The 22,547-nt window shown below is 39.2% G+C and overlaps 3 protein-coding genes and 1 non-coding gene across 12 annotated transcripts; 2 read left to right on the top strand and 2 right to left on the bottom strand.

Moving 5' to 3' along the window:
• Positions 1 to 278: 278 nt before the first annotated feature.
• On the bottom strand, positions 279 to 8,963 carry LOC142613385 (signal peptidase complex subunit 1-like). Of its 9 annotated transcripts, none has more exons than XM_075785728.1 (3): positions 8,836 to 8,963; positions 7,513 to 7,794; positions 507 to 768 (listed from the first exon to the last, which is right to left on the bottom strand). In XM_075785728.1, the coding sequence occupies exon 2, from the start codon at positions 7,792 to 7,794 to the stop codon at positions 7,513 to 7,515; it is 282 nt and encodes a 93-aa protein (XP_075641843.1). In that variant the 5' UTR covers positions 8,836 to 8,963; the 3' UTR covers positions 507 to 768. The 9 variants fall into 9 exon arrangements, with proteins under 9 accessions (XP_075641836.1, XP_075641835.1, XP_075641843.1 ...); XM_075785723.1 differs by lacking the exon at positions 8,836 to 8,963 and adding an exon at positions 8,229 to 8,442; XM_075785724.1 differs by lacking the exon at positions 8,836 to 8,963 and adding an exon at positions 8,229 to 8,442 and having other exon boundaries at positions 510 to 760.
• A 2,150-nt stretch (positions 8,964 to 11,113) lies between these two features.
• LOC142614341 (U6atac minor spliceosomal RNA) lies at positions 11,114 to 11,245 on the top strand. The gene has a single exon (XR_012840418.1). It is a non-coding gene; the product is annotated as a U6atac minor spliceosomal RNA (small nuclear RNA).
• Positions 11,246 to 11,316: 71 nt separating this feature from the next.
• Positions 11,317 to 13,743, top strand: LOC142613228 (pentatricopeptide repeat-containing protein At5g46580, chloroplastic). Its single transcript, XM_075785474.1, has one exon. The coding sequence runs from the start codon at positions 11,391 to 11,393 to the stop codon at positions 13,536 to 13,538; it is 2,148 nt and encodes a 715-aa protein (XP_075641589.1). The 5' UTR covers positions 11,317 to 11,390; the 3' UTR covers positions 13,539 to 13,743.
• A 445-nt stretch (positions 13,744 to 14,188) lies between these two features.
• LOC142613227 (protein phosphatase 2C 29) lies at positions 14,189 to 22,303 on the bottom strand. The gene is made up of 4 exons (XM_075785473.1): positions 20,257 to 22,303; positions 17,837 to 17,950; positions 16,500 to 16,764; positions 14,189 to 14,877 (listed from the first exon to the last, which is right to left on the bottom strand). Exons 1-4 carry the CDS (start codon positions 22,198 to 22,200, stop codon positions 14,753 to 14,755), a joined length of 2,448 nt encoding a protein of 815 aa, XP_075641588.1. The 5' UTR covers positions 22,201 to 22,303; the 3' UTR covers positions 14,189 to 14,752.
• Between the last annotated feature and the right edge of the window lie 244 nt (positions 22,304 to 22,547).

The following is a 22,547-nucleotide window of genomic DNA, read 5'->3' on the forward strand; positions in this document are numbered from 1 at the left end:
TTTTAGCATCATATACAAAAAGTGTGCAACATTGGTGGTGATATAGGTAAAAATTTTACCCACTCAGTTACGGTGTGCATCCATCTATGGCTAAAATCAAATAATATTTTTTATTCCCACCTCTTATTAAAAGAATATATATTTTTTCTCTTTCTTTTTTCTTCCATTTCACCCATTTCAGTCATTCTCTCATTCTCACCAAAAAAAAAACACACACACACACATGAAAGGTACCTGAAATTGGCGGCAAGGAGGAGGAGCCTTGAGAGAGAACAAATAAAATCCGAGTGCCTGAGCCTGAGTTTTACGCTGCAGCAAATATTTTGACTTTTGAAGGTACGATTGATTTGGGTTTTATAGTAACAAAAAATTGGGCCATTCAGTTTCTGATATGGGCCTCATAGTTTTTTTTTGGGCCCATTTCCTCTCGCTGAAATTCCTAAAGATAAGGACACTGACAGACAGAGTACTCTTCAGCATTTTTTTGTAGTGCTATCCTTTTTCTTTTTTTCTTTTTTTTTGGTGAACAGAAGCTTTATTAACGAACTAAGAGGAAAAAACAGCCTCAATACAAAGTTTGTTAAGATACACCCCATTGAGGTCATCTTCAAAAACATCAACTAAGTCCACAGGCGGACTGTCAAAAGTAGAAAAATCAGCATCTAAACAATAGCTCATCCTAGCAAGATTATCCGCACATCTATTCGCCTGCCGGAAGCAATGCTTAATACATATCTGCGGAATGAGAGATATCAAAAGCCTGCAATCCTTCAACAAAGGAGAAATGATGTTATTTACATAAGAAGGATTTCCTAAGGCATCTACAATAGCCTTGGCATCAAGCTCAATCTCAAGAAAAGTAATGTTTAGGTTGTTGCACAGAAGAAGCCCCTCCCTTAATCCCCACAGCTCAGCAGCAAAACTGCTTGTCATGCCAATACGCCTACTAAAACCAACAACCCATCTTCCTGCATCATCCCTCACTACCCCTCCACAACCTGCCAAGCCAATATTACCACAAGAGGAGCCATCTGTGTTGAGTTTCCACCAGCCTTGGATCGGCTTCTCCCATCTAATCCTCATCAAAGTCTTTCGGGTCAGCAGCCTAGGGGAGGCGCAATGAACAAACTCTAAGGCTTGATTCACTATCACCACAGCTAGCTTCGGGTTCCTGCTCTTCCCATCAAAAACCAAATTGTTCCTACTCTTCCACACATTCCAAATAGCAAAAGGAAAAACAACTCTCCAAGGTGGGTGAGAAGCACCTAAACTGGAATTAAGTTTACTATTTAACATCAGCCATTCCTGAAGGTTACTCCTCCAAAAGGCTTGATTGGAAGATAACACCCCCAACTGGTTCCACAAACCTCTTAACATAGGACAGTCCTTAAGGGCATGCAGAATACTTTCAGCTCCTTCCTGACATATTGGACATGTAGTATCCTGAATAACACCCCTCCTCTCGGGGCAAACCTTAACTCCAATGCTATTATGGATGCATTTCCAAGGAAAGGTTCTAATTCTAGGAAGAGTACCCACTTTCCAAATCCAGTTAGCGGAAATCGGTTCTGAGCATTCAGCCCCCATGGCAATCCGATAAGCACTTTTCAAATCGAAAGTGCCTTGCGGAGACCCCGACCAAGCCAACTTATCCCCAACTCTACTCAAAAGCGCCAGGGGGGTTGCTTGAATCAACCTTTTAACTCCTAAGGGAAGCTCAAAAGGGATCTTTTCCCAATCACAACCCGTATCCATCATAAAGTCTTTAACTTGTAAAAGGCTAGCCTCCCTAGTAATTGGACCCTGGATCAGCCCTCTAAGAAAGCCTTCATATGTCCAATTATTTTGCCACACATTAAGCCCACTATCCCTACCAACCAGCCACCTGCTACCCTTATTGAAAGTATCCATACCTTTCTTCATTGCAGCCCATATGGAAGAACAAGGAAGTCTATTGGCATTGGCAGCAAATCTTCTTCTCTAATTACAATATTTCAGCTGCAAAACTCGAGCCCAAGGGGCCTTCTTTTCAGTATGAAACCACCAATTAAGCTTTGAAAGGAGAGCTATATTCTTGCCCTTAGCTAATTGCAACCCAAGTCCCCCTTCCTCCTTAGACTTTATCACCTTATCCCATCCAACCCAATGCATTTTTTTGAGTGAATCCAACGATCCCCAAAGGAAGTTTCAGTTAACTCTATCTAGCCCATTCAAAATTCTTCCGGGCAAATGGGTACATTGCATGACATATGAAGGTATAGCAGCCAAGGAAGCTTGGATAAGAACAGCCCTCCCCGCCAAAGAAAGCATATTTGCCTTCCAACCCGGGAGTTTTTGTTTCACTCTATCAAGAATGAAATTGTAATCCTAAGATGAAGAGCCAGGATGCTTTAGGGGAAAACCAAGATACTTCCCCAAATAAGGTAGAAGCAAAACCAAGAATGTCACAAAGTGATTCCCTTGTGTCTCTATCCACATTTAGAGAGAAATAAACTCTTGACTTAGCTTCACTTACTGATTGACCAGATATTTCACAAAACTCATCAAGAACATCTCTTATAGCGGAACAATTAACCCAATCAGCTTTGGCAAAGAATATGAGATCGTCCGCAAAGAGAAGATGAGAGAATGCAGGACCACTTTGAGAGGCTTTAACTGGCTGCCATGTCTTCATATTGCACTTCTCTTCTATTAATTGGCCAAGAAACTCCATGCAAATGATGAAGAGGTAAGGGGAGAGCGGGTCACCCTACCTTATCCCTCTAGAGGGCCAAATCAGGTCTAAGGCTTCACCATTAAATAAGATGAAAGTGGAGACCGTCGACACACAACTCATTATGACATCTATGAGCTTTGTGGGAAGATTAATCCTAATAAGCATATCTTGGATAAAACCCCACTCAAGTTTATCATAAGCCTTCTCCAAATCTCTCTTCAATGCCATGTACCCCGTCTTCCCTTTCTTTCTCCCAAGGGAATAAATTATCTCCTGAGCAATGATGACATTATCAATACCTTTTCTACCCGACACAAAGGCCGTTTGTAAAGGGGATATAAGCATATCCAAGAAAGGTCTCAACCTTGCCACAATAATCTTGGTAACCATTTTATACACCGTGTTACATAGGCTAATAGGCTTGTAATTGCCCAAAGTCTCAGGACCTTGGATCTTAGGAATCAAGGCAATAAGGGTTCTATTCAAATGCTGGGGCATCTTCCCGCTGCTAAAAATCTGCTTGACCTCATCAATCACTGAGCCCCCCACTACCGGCCAAAAATTTTGGAAAAAGCCCACATGCAGCCCATCCGGACCCGAGGTCTTAAAAGGTTTTAAAGACCACAAAGCAGCCTTAATTTCTTCTTCAGTTACCTCCCCACTGATGCTCTCTCTTTCCCCATCCGAGAGTCTAGCCTGCCAATGCAATATGATAGGATCATCCCTTGAAGCAAACTCATGAGATATTGAGTATATCCCATTGAAACCACTTCTAATAAACTCTTTAACGTCACTTTCCTCATGCATCCACTCCCCCACTGCATTTTTTATTGCTATAATCTGATTCCTTTTCCTCCTCACTAACGTCGAAACGTGGTAGAAAGCTGTATTTCGATCACCCTGGATCATCCAATTCACCCGAGATTTTAATGCCCACAACTCCTCCTCCTGATTGAGCACAAGGTCTAGATCCCTAAGGAGATCCTCTTCCAACTTAAGGAGAAAGCTTGAAGGCTTGATAGCAATAGCCCTCTAAATACCATTAATCCTAGCCAGCAGGTTTTTCTTCCTTGTAAAAATATTCCCGAATTGATTTTTATTCCAATCCGTAACATTTCTGGTGAAACTATTAACGGCCTCTACTAGATTATTTGCACCTCCCCATGCTTGAGAAATAACGTCAGGGAAGGTTGGGTCCAACAACCAGCACGTTTGAAACCTAAAAGGCCTCTTCTTACCACCGCTTGAACCATGTTGCATCTCTAACAGAACAAGGCAATGGTCAGAATGATATCTTGGGAGATGGGTAACTCTTGCATCCGGGTATAACAAGCACCAACTAGGATTCACAAAGAACCTATCTATCCTCTCCTGAATCAAAGCTTGAATTTCCTTTCTATTAGTCCAAGTGTACCGAGGCCCCAAAAACCCGATATCTATCATATTGCATTTATCTAAACACTCCTTAAACAAGAGAGACCTGTTGACACTCACCGCTCTACCTCCAAATTTATCATCATTAACCAAAGGCTCATTAAAGTCCCCTGCTATAACCCAAGGCATGTTATGGAGGTCTGCTACGTTCATGAGATTCTTCCACAAAATGTGCCTTTCAGCACTCCTAGGACTAGCATACACAGCAGAGAAAAGCCAAATGACATTAGAAACTCGTACCTTAATCGTGATGTGGATTTCCTGTTCAGTGCTGGACAGATGGGAAACATCAACTCTGTCTGAATTCCACAGCACCCATAACCCACCAGCAAACCCAATTGCGTCAGTGCGGATAGCTCCATCAAACGGAAGTCTATCAATGATTTCCCTTGCTCTGTTACCTCCAACTCGGGTTTTCATTACCACCAAAATAGCTGGATTATGAAATTGCACCAGCTCCCTAACACGATTCTGAAAGGAGGGCTTCAGAGCGCCCCTACAGTTCCAAATGATGATATTCATGAGAAATTGATAGACTAGAGTTGGACATTCATCAACAAGAAGAAGCCCCAACATCTCCTCCTCATTCGAATTCCATCCAGTCCGCTTCAGGGTCTCCTTCAACTGACCCCCTCCTAGAAACAACGTGACCATGCGCTGCCACACACCCATTTCCATCTTTCGAAGAGCAGTGAGCAGATTGGAAATCACAGCTGGCTGGAAGACCATCACCTCCTCTGTCACATTCTTCTCTGTTAGCGGGAAGAAAATCTTCTAATCCTTCCTGACCTTTGTCCTGAACCAGCCCAAAAACCGTGTTGAGTTTGCTCGAATCTTGGCCAAACCGATCCCCAGAAAATCCACCGCTGCTTCCTCTATTTTTCTGACCGGTCTCAGCCCCAACGGTGGCAGCGAACTTAAAATTACCAACAACTGTCGGCTCTGAAACTCCATACCCAAACTCACTGCCTTTCAATTTTAGAGCACTCGGCTCCTTACTTTGCCCCACAGCAACAACACTCATGTTTTCCTCCCCAACGGCGCTAGATAGATAAGTTTTTTGTGCCCTTGCACACGCAAAATCTTTCATGCTCTTTACAGAATTAGGCTTCCTCTAACAAAGAGCTAACGCATTATGGGCTATGTCAAATTTAGGCTCTTTTAGTTTCAGATTTTGGGCCGAGTTTGGTTGGGCTTGGATAATTGCTTCTTTCCTTAGTTTTTGGACCACCTGCTCCACTTGGGCTTTATCCAAAATCCTCAAGGGAGATAACTTTCTCTTAGTCTCCCTAGTCGACCTGTTGGGACCAGCAGCCCTCTCCACACCATCCCATTCCCTTTTGTAAGCTTCCTGGAAACCGTTACTCCTACGATCAAAAGCTGGCCCTTGGTCAGGTAAGGACCCACCACTCCTCTGAACCTTTGTCTTATTCTTCCTATGAGCCACTACCAGCCATGGGCCATACGATCCTTCATGCACGTCCTCAAGTATGACATCATGCTCCTTATCGTTTGGCCCCACCTCCACCTCAGTGTTGTCAGCAACATGCACACCTTGTAAGCTTGCTCCTCTCTCGCCTGTACCTCCCATCTCCGCTTCCTCACACGGCAGCACCAGTCTAACAACATACGGACAGGTCTCTCTTCTATGTCCCATTCTGCCACACTCAAAACATAATTTATGGATACCTTCATATGTAACCATTTGTTGAAGCTTTCCTATCATAACCGTAGTGATAAGTGGCTTATCCACATCAACCTGAATACACAACCTTGCAAACTTGCCTCCAGTTTCATTTGTAGTGAAAGTATCAATCCTTAAAACATTGCCAATAGCCTTCCCGATGTGCTGGAGTGCCTTAGCATTGTAGTATTCAATTGGTAACTCACTAAGTCTTATCCAGACTGCAATAGAAGACACATTGGCTAACGCAGGTTTGAAGTCTGGTTCCCATGGTCTGAGCGAGAGGAAATGCTCTCCTATAAACCAAGGACCTTTCTTCAGAACATTTTCAAAATCTTCTCTCAATGACAGCCTTATGAGGAAGAAACCATGTCCTAAGTCTACAACATCCAATCGCCCTGCTGGCTTCCACAAAGACAATAGCTTAGCTTGAAGGAAATTAAATCCTACAACTCTGCCATACACCTTCACAATCAAAGCCCTCGCCCATGGTCTCCTAATCTCCTATTTGAACTCCTTCGAAAACTTCACAGCTACCATACCTTGCCGAAGCGTTTCCACTTCTTCATCTGACTCGGCATCGTCATCCATGAGCTCCTCAAAGCTAAATGCCTGCATGTATGCACCTAGTATTTCGCCCATAAGTTTTTCTTTAAAGGAACCATTTTGGTTACTAGACCCCCCAGGGAAGCTAGGAGATGAGGAACCTGAGCTTTGGCCATCACAGTAGCCAGCATGATAAACATTTTTAACTTTCTTATTGCTGCGGGCAAGTTCCTCTTGTTCTTCACAGGAGAGGGAGCGTTCCATTCTCTCGGTTGTCACCTTTGGGTCATCATTGTTTACTTAAGGCTTCACTGCTTTTCTAAGTACCAAAAGGCACATATAGACATTCCACATCCTCCTATTAGATGCCTCATGATACCATCTTCTTACTAAACGACTCAATATCATTGAAAGCACAGCTTAAAGGGGGGCATTTCCTTTTGGAGAGTCAGACGCCCTATATTACACATGCATTTAGTGGATCCTAAATCCATAACCTAACCCTTCTCTATATTTGGCCATTTGCGTTAGAGCTCACTGGCAAGTTAAGACTCCCTATCAATAATTTACCAAGCTTCAATTTCAACAACAACAGAGCCTTGGTCCCCAATTTTGTGGGGTCAGCTATGCATCCTCAATAGATTAGTTAGGTTTAGTCACATATGTTATTGATAACAAACCCCAACATCCAAAGTCCATATTGAAAAATGAGTAGTCATATAAAATGTTATAACATGAAACCAACACAAATTAATTCAATAAGAGCCCATCATCATATTTCAACTACAATGGTGATCAAATCTTCAACGCCAGCTCGATCACACACATCACCATTCACATAGATATATCATCACTTGAGCAAATTTAAATTTTTCTCAGAAATTTGACTAAGAGGAAGGCAAAATAAAAAAGAGAAATAGTAGTAAATCAGCAAACATAAAAGACTAGCAAAGCTGATCAAAACCAAGAAAAGAAAATTCTTTCTACCCATTGTCTAAAGGTCCAAAATTCAGGGCAATCAAGTACACTGCATCATCCATATCAGGAAGGAAAAATAAACGCACAAAAATATCGATTTTTCAACCCCTGGCAAATTTGCTTATTTATACTAAGATAGATCAGTCGAACTGACCTACTTCTTAGTGGGTTTCTTCTTCGAACTCACGGCCTGCTGCTGTTGCGGCTTGGGATGCTTCTCGGCCACGCTGGGGTCCAACCACTTGAGCGGGTGGCGATTGAAAAAAGGCCAATTGGGGACTGTCACCAATGTGGTGAGAAACACACCGCCAGCGTATATTAGCATCATCATCTGGAAAGATCCCAATACATAGCCAGTCCCGAAAGAAACAGCAGCGAATGCCAATAGCAAAATCTGCACCAGCTGCTCCGCTAGCTTTTGCCCTTGCCAATCCATCTAAAACACAATCCACAAACAAGTTCAATTTTTCAATCAGAATTTATCAAATTTATGGAAACTTAACCCTAGATCATCAATCCAATCGATGAAACACCTAAAACTAAATAAATTTTTTAAGATAATAAATTGGAATTTGAAACCCTAGGTACCTGTTTGGTTACCGAGAAAAGGGACGGAAAATAAAGTTGAAGCCTTTGTGTTAAAAATGGCTCCACTTTAGTCGTTCAATAGTGGAAAACGTCAAAATTGAGTTAATTTTTCATTTCAACAGAACCAAACAAAGGATATGTAAAGAAAGATCGATTTCCCATGAACCAAACAGAAGCTAAATTACTCAGAAATGGTGGGAATTTATGAGTTTGGTATTAGGAAAAAGATTAACAAGACAAAGCCCTAATCCCAAGAAAAGAGAGAGGGAGAGAGAGATGTACCAGAGTGAGAATGTGAAGAATACAATTGTGTGAATGAGGAAGAGAATGGAGTATTTTATAGTTTCGGAAACTACTTTTATAGTGTAATATTTGGGGATTTGGTAACCTCAGGCTCAGGATTTATCATCAATCAAAAACGAGTTGAAACGCTTTTCTTTCTTTCTTTCTTTCTAGTCGAGTTTTTAAAACAACAATCGAAGGGTCGGAATAAGCATTTCCTGTTTCCATATGCCTAAAAATAAATAAAATTGGGTCAAATTATTTTTATTTATTTTTAATTAAATCTAAGTACTACTTATAATAAATAATTGAAACATAATCAAACATTATAACTACCCAATTGTCGTGATAATTCATAAGGTTGCAATCACTGAAAATATAACATTATAAATTGATTTACATCACATAAGTTGTAACTATTCAAAAAATTATTAAAAAACCAAAATACCCCTTACTTTGTTATTGATAATCTAGTTTTGTGTAAATAAATTTTTTAACAACCATCACAACATCAGTACAATTTTTTTTTTTTTTTTAAAGAAAATTTTTTTCAACTAACCCACCATCAAAATTGCAGCACAGATCAGAGTCTGAAGAGGATACTTACTTCAAGTAGATTAGAGGAGGCTTGTGGAGTTTGAGAGACTGTGAGTGCAATGAAAACTTTGAATACTGTGGAACCCCTGAGAATTTTCTGAAACAAAAGCCCAAGCCCATAAATATTGACCCAAATAAACTCAACTAAGACTAACGTTGGCATCTTAGTTTTTTTTTTTTTTTTTTTTTTTTTTTTTGAGAAACTACGTTGGCATCTTAGTTGAGTTTCTTTGCCCTTCAAGTCTTTGAAGAACTATTTTCTATTTTCAAAACTGAAAATAACAAAATGAATAAATAAGTTTGTTTAAAGCGTTTGAATGTAAGTTTGGATTATTTTTTGCTAAAATTTACTAATTAAAAGTTGACAAAAATACAATTGTACCTAAAAATAGTGATGCTTTAAAAATCAATATAGAAAATAAGTAACTAAGTTAGAATGCAAAAAGAAACCAGCTAATCAGAACTCAAATTATACTTTAAAAAAAAAAAAACAAATTATAAACCAGTACTCAAAAATATTTGTGTATTACAGTTTTTAGAAAACACCAAAATGATGTTTTTAAGGGTATTTTCTATTTTGTGTTTTCACAGTTGCAAACTTTTTGAATAGTGATACCCCCCCCCCCCCTTTTTTTTTTTTTGTTGTCTTTCTACCGACCCACCCAAACCTCCTTAAAAATATATATATTATTTTCTTCCTCTGCAAGTGGAACTTCCACTTTGTGGAAGAAAGTGGAGCTTAATTCAGGTGCGTTAATGGCATGAAGCGTGGCCAATGGTGGCAACTTGAGATTTGAAAGGTAGTAGCAACATCAACTTGAATGTGATCTTGATTTAGTGATGTGGCGTCATCGTAAAGGTGACGTGGATGTTGGGTTTCTTGGCTGACAACTTTGGAGTTGATTGAGTGTGATTTCTTAATTGATTTTTATTTTATTTTTTAAAACATGTTCTTAATTGATGTTGGCAAAAGTTAAGTGAGTAAAGGTGCTATAATTGAGCTTGAGTCTAGTATTTTGACGCATTGAATTCAATACAATAGGAATAAATGATTAATTTTAAACACTTGTGTTTATTCAGTGCTTTAGAGCACTCAACAAAAGTAAATAGAGTTAGTTGGTTTTGGTCATTATATATGATTTAAGGGTTTGGGTTGGTTTGGTTATTGTATATGATTTAGGAGTTTGGGTCATTCTTGACTAGGCATGAGTTCAATCTCATATAGGGGTTCATGAGTTTGATTTGGGCAATGAGCCTCGACTTGGTTTTGGGTGTAGATTTGGTTTTGGGGTGTAGTTTGTTGGAAAAATAGCATGGAGCGAATAAGAAATTAATGTTTTTATATTCACTTAAAGATGTTCTTAAAAGTGGTAAAAATCCTGAGTCCCACATAAAAAATGAAATAGATAATATATGAGTTTATAGGCTCATGGGTTGGACATTGGGTTGGACTTTTGGTATATGTGGACTGGGCCTACATGTCCAAATAATAATATTTTATTATTTTAATTTTTTGAGTCAGTTAGTCTGTGCACATCAGTTATTACTGAAACAGAGTATCTATTCAGTAATGTATAATTTTGCATAGTCTCTCATTCACAAAAAACTACTTTTCAGAAAAAACTCTCCAATGAGAATTTTTGTGCATTCATATTGTGTCAAAGAGAGAGCAAGAGACATTGAGTAGTTCGCAAAGCACGACCTTGGGTGTTTCGTTTTCGTGCTGTAAATCATTTTATCCTGGAAGGCAGACGTCCGTGAGTCTCAAAGCACCACCGTGTGTCAAACACAAGATTTAATCTGATTTGTTCATCATTCACGCATCTGGTTTGTGACTTTTTAATTATTTGTAGATTTCTTTATATATATATATATATATATATATATATATATATATATATATGTATATATATATTCAGTGTTTTTTTGTTATTGTTGCCTTGTACATATTTTGTGTTATTGTTTTTTCATAGATCTGTGTTGTATTCCTTTTGCTTTATCACAAAAATAAATTATTGATATATACCCAACATAGTTTTGGTTGGGGGTTCACTTTAGGCACATGAGTTTGACTAGGCAATTTGTAATATAAAACTATAAAAGGTAAATCGATTTTTGTTACGAATTATTCTCCCTATGTTGGAATAATAATTTTATGAATGTGTTATTCTTTTTTATTTATTTATAATTCCTGTAGTAATTTTATGACTAGGCGATTTCTAATCCCACATCGCAAACATCTAAGAAAGTTTGCTTCTTTATAACAATCCTATTCAATTAAATACAATGTGTTCGTAAAAAGGAGAGATGGTTGGCATCTCCCCTGACAGGGACGGGAACGGCTTTCAAGCTTACCTGTTACCTACACATCCGGTTAAGGCTTCCCACCCTTTGGGGTGGATCAATAACCCAATTTTTTTTTTTCGGGTCATAATTTTTTATCTTTTTTGGGTCATAAATTTAGGGTGCCTTCAATTCGGATAAGGTGAAAAATATCCTCAAATCTATGTTAAACTAAAAGGGGGATTTTTTTTTTCTTAAACCCTGTCTCTCTCTCTCTCTCTCATGGCTACTTCTCTGTCTTCAGTTCTGGATGTCCATTTTACAGTCCATCTCTCAGTCTCAGACACAAAGAAACCCAATATTATCTTCAACTCTCCATTCAGACAATACACAACAACCAAAAGAGGATTTACCATTTTGTGTAACTCTTCCAAGTCTTCCCCAAAACCCTCTCCAGAACCAACCCAGAAAAACCCAAATTTATCTGACCAACTCAGGCCTCTATCAACAACCACTCTCCCTAAACCCACCACTCACCAAAACCAGCTTTTGTCCAAGCCTAAGTCCACTTGGGTCAACCCCACCAAGCCCAAACGCTCTGTGCTCTCCCTTCAGAGGCACAAACGCTCTTCTTACTCATACAACCCTCAGGTCAGAGAACTCAAGCTCTTTGCCCACAGGCTCAATGACTGTGACAACTCTGAAGCTGCTTTCTTGTCTGTTCTTCAAGAAATCCCACATCCACCCACTAGAGAAAATGCACTTTTGATACTCAACAGCTTGAGGCCATGGCAGAAAGCTCGCCTGTTCTTGAAATGGATCAAGACCCAGAATTTGTTTCCCTTGGAAACTATATTCTACAATGTCACAATGAAGTCTTTGAAGTATGGGAGGCAGTTTGAGCTCATAGAGGAGCTTGCACGTGAGATGATAAACAATCAGATTGAGCTTGATAATATCACATACTGCACCCTTATTACTTGTGCCAAAAAGTGTAACCATTTTGATAAAGCTGTGGAGTGGTTTGAGAGGATGTATAAAACAAGTTTGATGCCTGATGAGGTGACGTACTCTGCTATTCTAGATGTGTATGCCAGATTGGGCAAGGTTGAGGAAGTGTTGAATCTGTATGAGAGAGCAAGGGGTAGTGGGTGGAAACCTGACCCCATTGCATTCTCTGTGTTAGGGAGGATGTTTGGTGAAGCTGGGGACTACGATGGTATTAGGTATGTCTTGCAAGAGATGAAGTCTCTTGATGTGCAGCCTAATTTGGTTGTGTATAATACATTGTTAGAGGCAATGGGTAAGGCTGGAAAGCCTGGTTTAGCTAGGAGTTTATTCCAGGAAATGGTGGAATCAGGGTTGACCCCGAATGAGAAAACGTTGACTGTACTTGTTAAGATTTATGGCAAGGCTAGGTGGTCTCGAGATGCTTTGGAATTGTGGAAACAAATGAGTTCGAAAGGTTGGCCGATGGATTTGATATTGTATAATACGTTGTTGAATATGTGTGCAGACCTTGCATTGGAGGCAGAGGCTGAGAGGCTGTTTGAGGACATGAAGGGGTCGGAGCGGTGTAGGCCAGATAGTTGGAGCTATACGGCAATGCTTAATATATATGGGAGTGGAGGGAATGTTGACAAAGCAGTGGAGTTGTTTGAAGAAATGTCTGAGTCAGGTGTTAAGCTCAATGTGATGGGGTGCACTTGTTTGATTCAGTGCTTAGGAAAGGCTAAGAGAATTGAAGACTTGGTTAGAGTTTTTGGTGTTTCGATTAAAAGAGGGGTCAAGCCAGATGATAGGCTTTGCGGATGCTTGCTATCTGTTGTGTCCTTGTGTGAGGAAAGTGAAGATGTTGATAAGGTCCTTGCTTGTTTGCAGCAAGCTAACCCAAAGTTGTTTGCCTTTGTGAAATTGGCAACAGAGGAAAAAACTAGTTTTGAAACTTTCAAGGAAGAGTTTAGGGGTATTCTCAGTGAAACTGCAGTCGAAGCACGGAGACCCTTCTGTAATTGCTTGATTGATATTTGTCGAAACAGAAAGCTTCATGAGAGAGCTCATGAATTGCTTTACTTAGGAACCCTATATGGGTTATACCCAGGTTTACACAACAAGACTGTACATGAGTGGTGCTTGGATGTTCGGTCATTGTCTGTTGGTGCAGCTCATACTGCACTGGAAGAGTGGATGGGGACTCTTTCCAAAATTGTTCAGCACAAAGAGGAATTGCCAGAGATGTTTTCGGCTCAAACAGGTTCAGGAACCCACAAATTCTCTCAAGGACTAGCCAATTCCTTTGCTTCTCATGTGAAGAAACTTGCAGCACCGTTTAGACAGAGTGAACAGAAAGTTGGTTGCTTTGTTGCAACTCGAGAAGATGTAGTATCTTGGGTGCAGTCAAGGCTTGCATCCTCTGCGGCTACAGCATAATTGATGAACCAAGTGTAATTACAAAGGCAATAGTTTTCACTTTTCATCATTGCTTTTTTCTTTTTTAGTCTTTTAAATATCATGGCATAAATATGTTGATAGATGTCATCCGTATTTGTTACATTAAATTGCACACTTTATTCTGCTTTAGATTTTTGAAATGTAACATTGATCTTGATATCAAAACAGAGAGGACTCTTTAATTGGCTTTGGTTGCAGTGAGAATACCCTCAATAATTATTGTTCTTCAAGCTGCAGCGCAAAGTAGTTTTGCTTTGGCACTGAAGATTATGAAAAATGTATTTTTCTACTCGTTTGGATGATAGTTTCCGTACAGGGTCAATCCAGCTTTATTTGTAAAGATAACACATTTTCTTTTTCTAGATTTATGTTGCCATCCAAGCAAATGGACCAAGATATGAAACTACTTCCTATCGCAGAGTACGTAGCTATTTGGTTTTCTTGGGGTTAATTGCACTCATGAACAAAGTTACCTATACACCAACTCGTTTCCCTTGTTGGTAGGCTTGGGATTATTCTTCCTTTCCCCATTGCTCTTTCACAGCTGATTTATGAACATGCTTTCTTTTGGAAAAATTGTGCTCAAAAGTGATTCTGCATTCTATTTCTACGGCTAAGCTACGCAAGGATTTGAAATAAATTTCCAACTCTTTTACCTGCAGTGGTGAAAATACCACTTCAAAATTACAGATGCTCATTTTGGATAAGGGAATGCTCAAGTTCAGTAAGTAAATTTGTAACCCCACCAATTTACAACCACATTTTCTTAGCTCTGAACAAAAAAGGGATGAGAAGCACAAATGAATGGAAAGAGCCTCCACCTATGCAAAATTTCTATTTTTTTCTTTTTAACCAAAAAAAAAAAAAGTCTAAAATCTTAAAAACAAGAAGATTTCTTTTCTTTTTCCCTACAAGAGCATTTCCCTACAACCCCAATCTACAAATTCCCATTTTCATCCTCAAAACCAATTTTTTTTGGCATCTAGTCGAAACCTTGATTATCTAAGATTAGCCTTTTTGCCATTATCTGCCAGGGTTCCTCTATAAGCTGTATTCTTATGCTGTGCAACAAAAAATACTAATGAGACCCAAGAAAAATGGGTCATTTACTTCTGATACCGCTTGCGAGTAGCTCAAGTTGAAAATTGAAACTGCTACTTCACTTGTATAAAGATCGCTTGTTTATGAAGGTTTCAGAGGTACTTTCCTGATGACTTCCAAATTCTTCCTTCAAGTGATACAACCATAACAGTAACATCATCATGATACTTTCTGCGATCTCCTTGCGGGATGTCCAATAATTCATGGAAGTCCATTCCTGCAAACAATACCACTTCAAATTTAACATTTGCAAGCCCACAAAATAGAAGTAGAATAGCAATGGATTAAGTTGAAATTGATGGGGCCAAATGAACACAAACTGAATGAAGTAACTATCCTAGATTGAGCTGACAATTTATTTCATAAGAGATATTTCTCTCTCCATTTAAAGAATCCAACAGACTACCAAGATAGCTGCAGATGCTACTGTTTCCCCTCCATTCAAGAATAAAGTAAGTGAAGTCAAGCCCCAAGCTGGTAGAGGAGAAGAAAAATGAGACAGATAAAGACGTTTAGCTCTTATCTTATTTTGGTAGCTACTATTTATGTGGGGAAAAAATAATTGGGCCCTGATATGGGTACATTTCCTAACCCATTTGTCTTAAAGAACCTCTAACATAAAACAGCACAAGAGAGACCAGTAACCACTAAAAGCATGTTTCCTACCTTACCAAAAAAAAATGTGTATGTTTCCTTCAAATGAGTTTCTTCTTATTTTGCAAAAAAAGGGAAGGGGGATGAACTCCAAGCACATGTATTTCTCAAAAGGGTTAAATAAGTTATAATTTCACTTAATCTTTTCGGTAAATAAAGAAAATTTTATAAATAAAAATAAGAGGGAGCAACTTAGGTACAGGCTGTATACTAAAGATTCTATCTTCAGAGATTTCAACCTTCCTTCAATCTTTTTAACAATGTTTTTAGCAAACTTTTAATATTGTAGAGAAATGTTTTTACCAAACTTGACAAGTCAAAAACTCTCTTTCTCCGTTCTAGTGAAAAATAAAATAATAATAATAATAATAACAACAACATAAAAGTACTTTTACTTTTTTATGGTATGATTAAAAATACAGATCCTCAAATTAACAGATCAGAATGATGATTTTGACCCTGATAAAATAAAATCCCTTGCAGCATAAATATTTGTTCATCAAATTTGATCCTAGGATGTCAGGCACAATTTATGATGGTAGGCCATAGCCAATTAGCCCTGATGCCCACTCTGATATCCAAAGTGGTAAGAACTGAGACTGACAAGGTTTCCATTCCAAAAAAATAAAAACAAAGACTGCCACAGCTTGAAAACTTTATGCAAACATGCAACTACACATAAAAGTATCCACTTAATTTGCAAGTATTTCCAATAAGAGAATCGCAAGTTAGGGTTAAGGCTTTAGTAGAGTTGTAAAAAGTCTTAATTTTGATATCCCACAATTTTTCTAATTATGCTTGCATCATTTGAGAAACCAGTTCTACATAATACATAATACATAATATATATATATTTGTGTGTGTGTGTGAATGAGTGTATTTATACACATTATGTATCCACACAGAGAGAAATACAGTTTACAAAGGCAAAATGATAATATCAAGATCAGTTTAGTTACTTCCCATGGAGAAGTACATGACCTGATCAGTGTCTTCCTAGACTAGAAACTTAAGTTGGGATTAAGGAGTAATTGAGTTGAGGTGAGTTGTAGTCTTATGCTGACATCACGTAATTTTTGTACTAATTCTTCCATCAATTCAGAAACGACATCTACAAATCATATATGGAGAACAGTGTGCATTATAAATGACATGATATCAAACAGTAGGAGAATGACTATTTACCAGCTTTCTTGGCAGCGCGGTAAAGAAGCTCCTCTATCAAATGTTGTGCAGGATCTCCATCAGGGAACTTCTCCATGAAACTCTCAACTTGCGAAACCACTTCCTGATTACTCAGATACTGATACAGACCATCAGATGAGAGAACTAAGAACTGGTCTCTAGGACAGAGTCTATGGTGGCGAAGAGAAGGCAAGCAGGATATGTAAGGTGCAGTGCCAATGTACTCGTTCCTAAACATTTCCAGCAGTGCATCATTCCATCTGGGCTGCACGAACATGGTTGTTGCATTATTATGTTAGTCTATATTCCTATAACATATGATGCATCCCAAAAAAAAACACCATACATGGAAAGCTTCATACAGTAGACAAAGCACAAAAACATAATTCTGATGGCAGTACTTGTAAGTTAGTACGCTTATACCACAAGGAAAATAACTTCTAATTTAATTTAATTGTATCATGAAATGCATAATTTTTCATGTGGAATGCACACAATGGATACATGCATAAGTAAGCCTGACCTCGTAAAACTTAAAGCAATTAAATCCCATTAATCAATAAACAGACTAGAGGACAAGCTTGCTAAAGATGGGTCACTCCACAAACAAAACAAGTTTGTTTCACACCACAACCTATCAGAAGATGTGGAAAACATCATGCATGAATAGCAGAACATATTCAGGAATAATTTCTGACACACTTTTTTGCATTCATACATTTTTTTATCTTCCATGCTCCATACCCATCTCCCCAAACCCCCACTCAAACCCACCTCCATGACAAGGAAAAAATTAATAGGTTCTTCATTCACATCATTCAATGATATTTAACACCTTGTCTTATTAAGAAATGCAAAAAAATGTCCAAAATGAAGTCCATCTTACTTAAAATATATATATTTTTTTTTCAAAGATCAAAAAAATTATTATCATTACACAAAGACTACAACTAAAAAGATGTAAACCGTTTGCATGTACTCAATTGAAAGAGTTTACCCTTCAAGGCTTTTATTCAACCTACTCAAGAGAAAAGGCGTGTGTGTGTGCCAATTAGCTGAATCTGTTTTAATTTTATTTCATACCAATAGTAGACTTATGGCCCATAAATTGCTTACATTTCCCTCTTTTGTAGAACCAAGTCTCATTTAGATGCCATGATGACCTCTAAAATGATGAATATTCAGTCATCTTTAAAATAAAAAAAAATCTGAGGAAGTACCAATCATTAACTGTTTGATGTTTCTATGACAACAGTGTGATGAGTTCTTGTACAATAGAATTAGTTTAGAAGGAAAAATTCTCAAGAAAAATTATGAGGAAGAACAATAAAGAGAACCTGTTTCAGAGATCCTGCCCCAAACGCTCTGGTGACCTTGAGACGACCTTTTACTCTATCATTGACAATGCACTGTTTATCATCTGGGTGCTCATTCTTGATTCTTATGACTTCCTGCACATTGAAGACAGTACTTTTTAGCAAATCTGAGCAACTACACATCAATCACATGACCAGGATGCTTAAGAAGACTAATACCAACCATAAGTACCAAAAAGGAAAACAACTAAACAGTCATCATTAATAAGAGAAAAATATGAGCGTGCAAGTGCACACATGGGTGTGACACAATTATCAAGTGTCTCAAAGCTCATGAAGGAACCAAAGTAATGGCTGACATGAATGTACAAAAGTATGGAAATCTGCAAAAAGCACAGGGCTGTCTCAATAATTGAAAACACTCCCATTGCTAAAACAGTCATGCATTAGGTCTGTACGAATTAGTATTGAGAAAAAGATAGAAGATGCTGTAAAATTTATCCCCCAAAAGACAGAACATATCTTAAAGACAACTTGTGAAGCAAAAAGAAGATAGGGAGTGAAAATTAACAACACAACCACCCCCCCCCCCCTTTTTTCCTTTAAAAAAAAAAACAGAATAAGAATAAGAAAGAGTAAAAATGCAACATTAGTAGCTTGCATATTTGCCCACGTAAATATGTATCATTCTTCTGAAAAAATGTATCAGCTAGAAGGCAAATGCACTGAAAGAAGATTCAGGCGGTTCAGCACAGAATAGCATAAACTTAAAAATGCGACAAGGTCTCTGAGTTCAGCAATTTTGATCTGATTGAAGCACAGAGAGGCAAACAAAGTTGTGCCAAACTAGAACTGATTAAACTCTTAAGCTAAGGTACAAGAAAAGCTCAATGAGATTGAAACTTCTCCTTGAAAAAGGCTGAGTCTCCAGGAAATGATCAGTTTTAAGCTATGCAATCCTGCTTGATCACTTCCTCAAAAGACATAGCTACAACCAAAAAGTTCTAAAACCATACAAAACCACATAAAGAAAGATCTAAAGAGAGTAAAAAAAGTTCGGCAGATCTTAAGAAACTACCAAAATATGTACATCATAGAGAATTTGACAAGGAATGATTTGCACACATAAATGCATCAAGTAGACATCAAGAAAGGTAACATCTGAATCCAAGATGATTTGATATGAAAAAAATGAAAAAGAAACTGATGAGGAAGCTTCTGCACATCTTCCTTGTTCACTTGCAAATAAAGGGTTTAGTGACAGCATGTGTCAAGACAAATGACAAAATGGGAAGTAAAGAAGGAACAAAGGAAAAGGAAGCTTCCTCATATCACCACTAAAAGACAACTAATAAAACACCAAATACAAGTCATTAATCTATAAGTTCAATATCTTTTTATTATTATTAGTGATACGGATTTCACTGCCCTTTAAGATGACATTGGAAGTTTTAGGACTACAGACATGTACAATTCTTCACTTTCATATATTCGCTTTAAAGGCAATAGAAAGGTTCTAGGTGGCAATTTCTAAGGTTCAGATTGAAGGCCATCATAAGAGAATTATAAATTATGAGGAATCACAATGAATCCATTTCGACCATATGCACTGCAGGCAGTATTTTGCACAACTTAAACATAGTAAGCACCTTATCAGGTTGACCTTTCTTTTCTCTCAGAGTCTATGCATTGAGGAAATACAGCACAAAATCTTAGAATACCTAATATGCATATTACTAAGACAGTAGAATGCACAATTAAGTGAGAAAATAATTATTTGGCCATATTAATCAAAGAAGATAAAACTGGCAACACGCAATTATGATTGCCAAAGATCTGAAATGGCAACAAATGCAGGTCAAACTTTTATTTCCTTTTTAAGCATCTAAATCTATATTTGCCAATAAGTTGAATTCAAAATAGTAATAAAAAGAGATTGACCTCTTAGATACTCTATTTCCTATTCAGTAAACCATACCCCAAAAAACTCACAAATCACTAATGGGGGGATATGGACAGTGGACCCATAATTCACAGACTCAACAAACTAATGGGACAAAGGCATGTGACTTCTGCCTAGATGGAAGGTCTTAGAAATTTTCTAATCCCAAATTTCCATCAATAGCTCTATCATATAACTCGTTCAAGCTATAAGTGCCATTCCAAATACAATCCTCTGTTCAAGGCAAAACAAGAGTCAGTACAATCCTCTAAAGGTCACTGGGCACTAAGTTTGTATGTCAATTTGGAAACAGAGCAAGTTATGAAGCCACATGATTTCTTTCCAATACATGCAAATTAAACAATATGTTCATGGAGAATTTCAATAGCAACTGATCAAATCTCAGTATGAACAGCAAAAAATGAAGCTAAAATTTCAAGGAACATGTCATTAGGAACAATTACTAAACTAAAGATTCTTTCCAAAATTCAAAACTTACCTCTTCAATGCTAGTGCTGTGATCAGTAGAAAGCTGCAATGCAGTCAATCTCATTGCTTGAGCCTGAGCCAGAGTCTCATTTGAGGCCTTAATTGCCTTTTCACCCACAGCTGAGGACTCCTCAGCAATACCCTCGATGCTTGACCCAATCATACTGGAACCAACCTCTTGCGGCTCATACTGCGCAACAATAGCCCTACTATCACCCACATTCATCACATACACATCCTCATCCCTCATCAACACAACCAACAAACACGAACCCATCAATGCAAGCTCTGGATTCGTATCAATAACCTTATCCGTCATATCCAAATACGCAAGCTCTGTCAGTTCCAGAGCCTGAGACAATGCCTTCAGAACCAATTGGTGATCCACGGGTCCCTCCTTCCGCTTCCTCCCACTCCTAGAAGACTTCTCCTCCACTCTATTCTCAACCTCAACCTTCTCTTTCTCCTCCAATCGAAAACTCCATGGAAACAACCTCCCACCATGACCCTCCTTGTGCTTCGACAACCCCTGCTTCAATTTCGACAGCAGCAGCCACCGTCTACTCACAGCCGAACCCGCATTGCTCACTCTAAGCGCATCATCCACCGAAAACGCAAACCTATCCGACCCAGAAAGATCTAGGCCATCTTCCGCATCATCCTCAGCCAAAAACTCCCAAAGCCGCCTCCTCCTCACCTCTATCCCCTCCTCCGATTGAAACGTCACTTTCTTCGGCACTGCCACCGTTCCTCTATCACCAGAAATTGAAATGAAATCATTCCCATTTCCACTTTCTAAAGCTACATTTACTGGGTTGTTGTTGTTCTCGTTATTAATGTTGTTACTATAAGCATCATCATTATTAATTACACTAATATTAATGTTATCACTAGGTAGCTCAGGCTCTTGTTCTTGCTGCTGTTGTTGTTGTTCAATTTCCCAAAACAAGCCTTGGAGTTGATTGTATACGGCACGATAGAGATTACCCATTAAGAATTCTGGGGCGTCGGGGCCGTTGAAGCCGTCGTATATTCCGACGAACAACCACCCTTGCTCCTCCGAGACCACCACGTGGACCCGGTCCTCGCCGGCTTTCCCCAGCGCCCACTGAACATTGTCCGACTCATTTCTGGCCTCCGAATCGTCCGCATTCGCATTCCCCGAACCGCCTTCCTTGCGGCCCACGAAATTGAGCACCGGCACTACCCACGGCCGCTTCTTCTCCCACGACAACGCCTTCCGAATCCCCGAAATGCCCTTCTTCTTCTTCCTCCTTACGTACATGCCGCCCAGCGGAGCTGAGAACGGAACGCCTCCGCTATCGGCGGCGCCGGCGGAGGATGCGTCCAGCGGGCCCGAGAGAGCGCCCCGCTCGATTGGACCCGAGAGGAAGAACCCGCCCCGCTCCATGACCGGGTCCATGCCGCCGCCACGTGGCACGGGCTGGAGCGGGAGAGCGCAAAACGACGAGGTGCTCTCGAAGCCGTTGACGATACTGCCCCTGACTCCGCCGCCGGAAGTGACACCGGTGGTGAGAACAGAGTCAGTGGCATCGTCGTAAATATTGTCAAGCTGGAGGACTGTTCTGGGAGTTGAGCTGTTAGCACTAACCGAAGCTCCGGAAATGGCCCGAAAGGTAGTCGTAGCAGTAGAAGCAGCAGGAGCAGTAGCAGCAGGCTCGGGTAAACCGGGTCGGGTCTTGGAAGAAGCAGGAACGGCGTCGTTGGAGTGAGAAGGAGAGAAGCGGAGAGAACTGGAAGGAGAGAGAAATCGATCGGAGTGAGTAGGAGAGAGAAAGCGAGCTGAAGATCGGACGTAGCAGAAAGAATGGCCTAGGGTTTCATCCAACGGCTCAGAAGCCGCGAAAACCACCTCCGGGTTCGGGTTATCGGTTTGGTCCACCTGGTTCCTTGCTTTGAAGCAGGAAAACAGGCTCGACACTCCGTTTCCCATCACATTTGACGAACTCTATCTCCGCCGTTTGGCTCCCGAGAAAATGGAAAAACAAAAACAAAAAAACAAAACAAAAAATTATTATGGAAAATGTCCTACTCCGGCAAAGTCCAAAGTAAAAGCAACTATAAGAAAAAATTTTAAAAAAATTAGTACTAGTGCAAGTACTAGTAGTAAAAAAAATAAACAGAGAGAGAAAAAGTGAGAGAGAGTGTTTGTTTATTTTATTGTTAGAAAGAGAGAAGACTGACTAACTGACCTGGTTTTGGTTTGTAAGAGAGAGAGAAACACTCGCACACTTTTTCTCTACTTACCAAAATAAATTTAAAAAAAATATTTTAATTAGT

Source organism: Castanea sativa, chromosome 10 (assembly GCF_040712315.1).
Source record: "Castanea sativa cultivar Marrone di Chiusa Pesio chromosome 10, ASM4071231v1".
Taxonomy (NCBI): domain Eukaryota; kingdom Viridiplantae; phylum Streptophyta; class Magnoliopsida; order Fagales; family Fagaceae; genus Castanea; species Castanea sativa.

Bases quoted from the DNA above. Each gene is read 5' to 3' on its own strand.
- LOC142613228 (XM_075785474.1), top strand. From the start codon at position 11,391: ATGGCTACTTCTCTGTCTTCAGTTCTGGATGTCCATTTTACAGTCCAT.
- LOC142613385 (XM_075785720.1), bottom strand. From the start codon at position 4,879: ATGGTCTTCCAGCCAGCTGTGATTTCCAATCTGCTCACTGCTCTTCGA. The intron at 769-4,390 runs GTACGAGTTTCT...CCTTTGTTGAAG, and splicing joins AAATCCACATCACGATTAAG to GATTGCAGGCTTTTGATATC.
- LOC142613227 (XM_075785473.1), bottom strand. From the start codon at position 22,200: ATGGGAAACGGAGTGTCGAGCCTGTTTTCCTGCTTCAAAGCAAGGAAC. The intron at 16,765-17,836 runs GTTCTCTTTATT...ATGTTCGTGCAG, and splicing joins GGGCAGGATCTCTGAAACAG to CCCAGATGGAATGATGCACT. The intron at 14,878-16,499 runs GTAAATAGTCAT...TATTGTTTGCAG, and splicing joins CCGCGCTGCCAAGAAAGCTG to GAATGGACTTCCATGAATTA.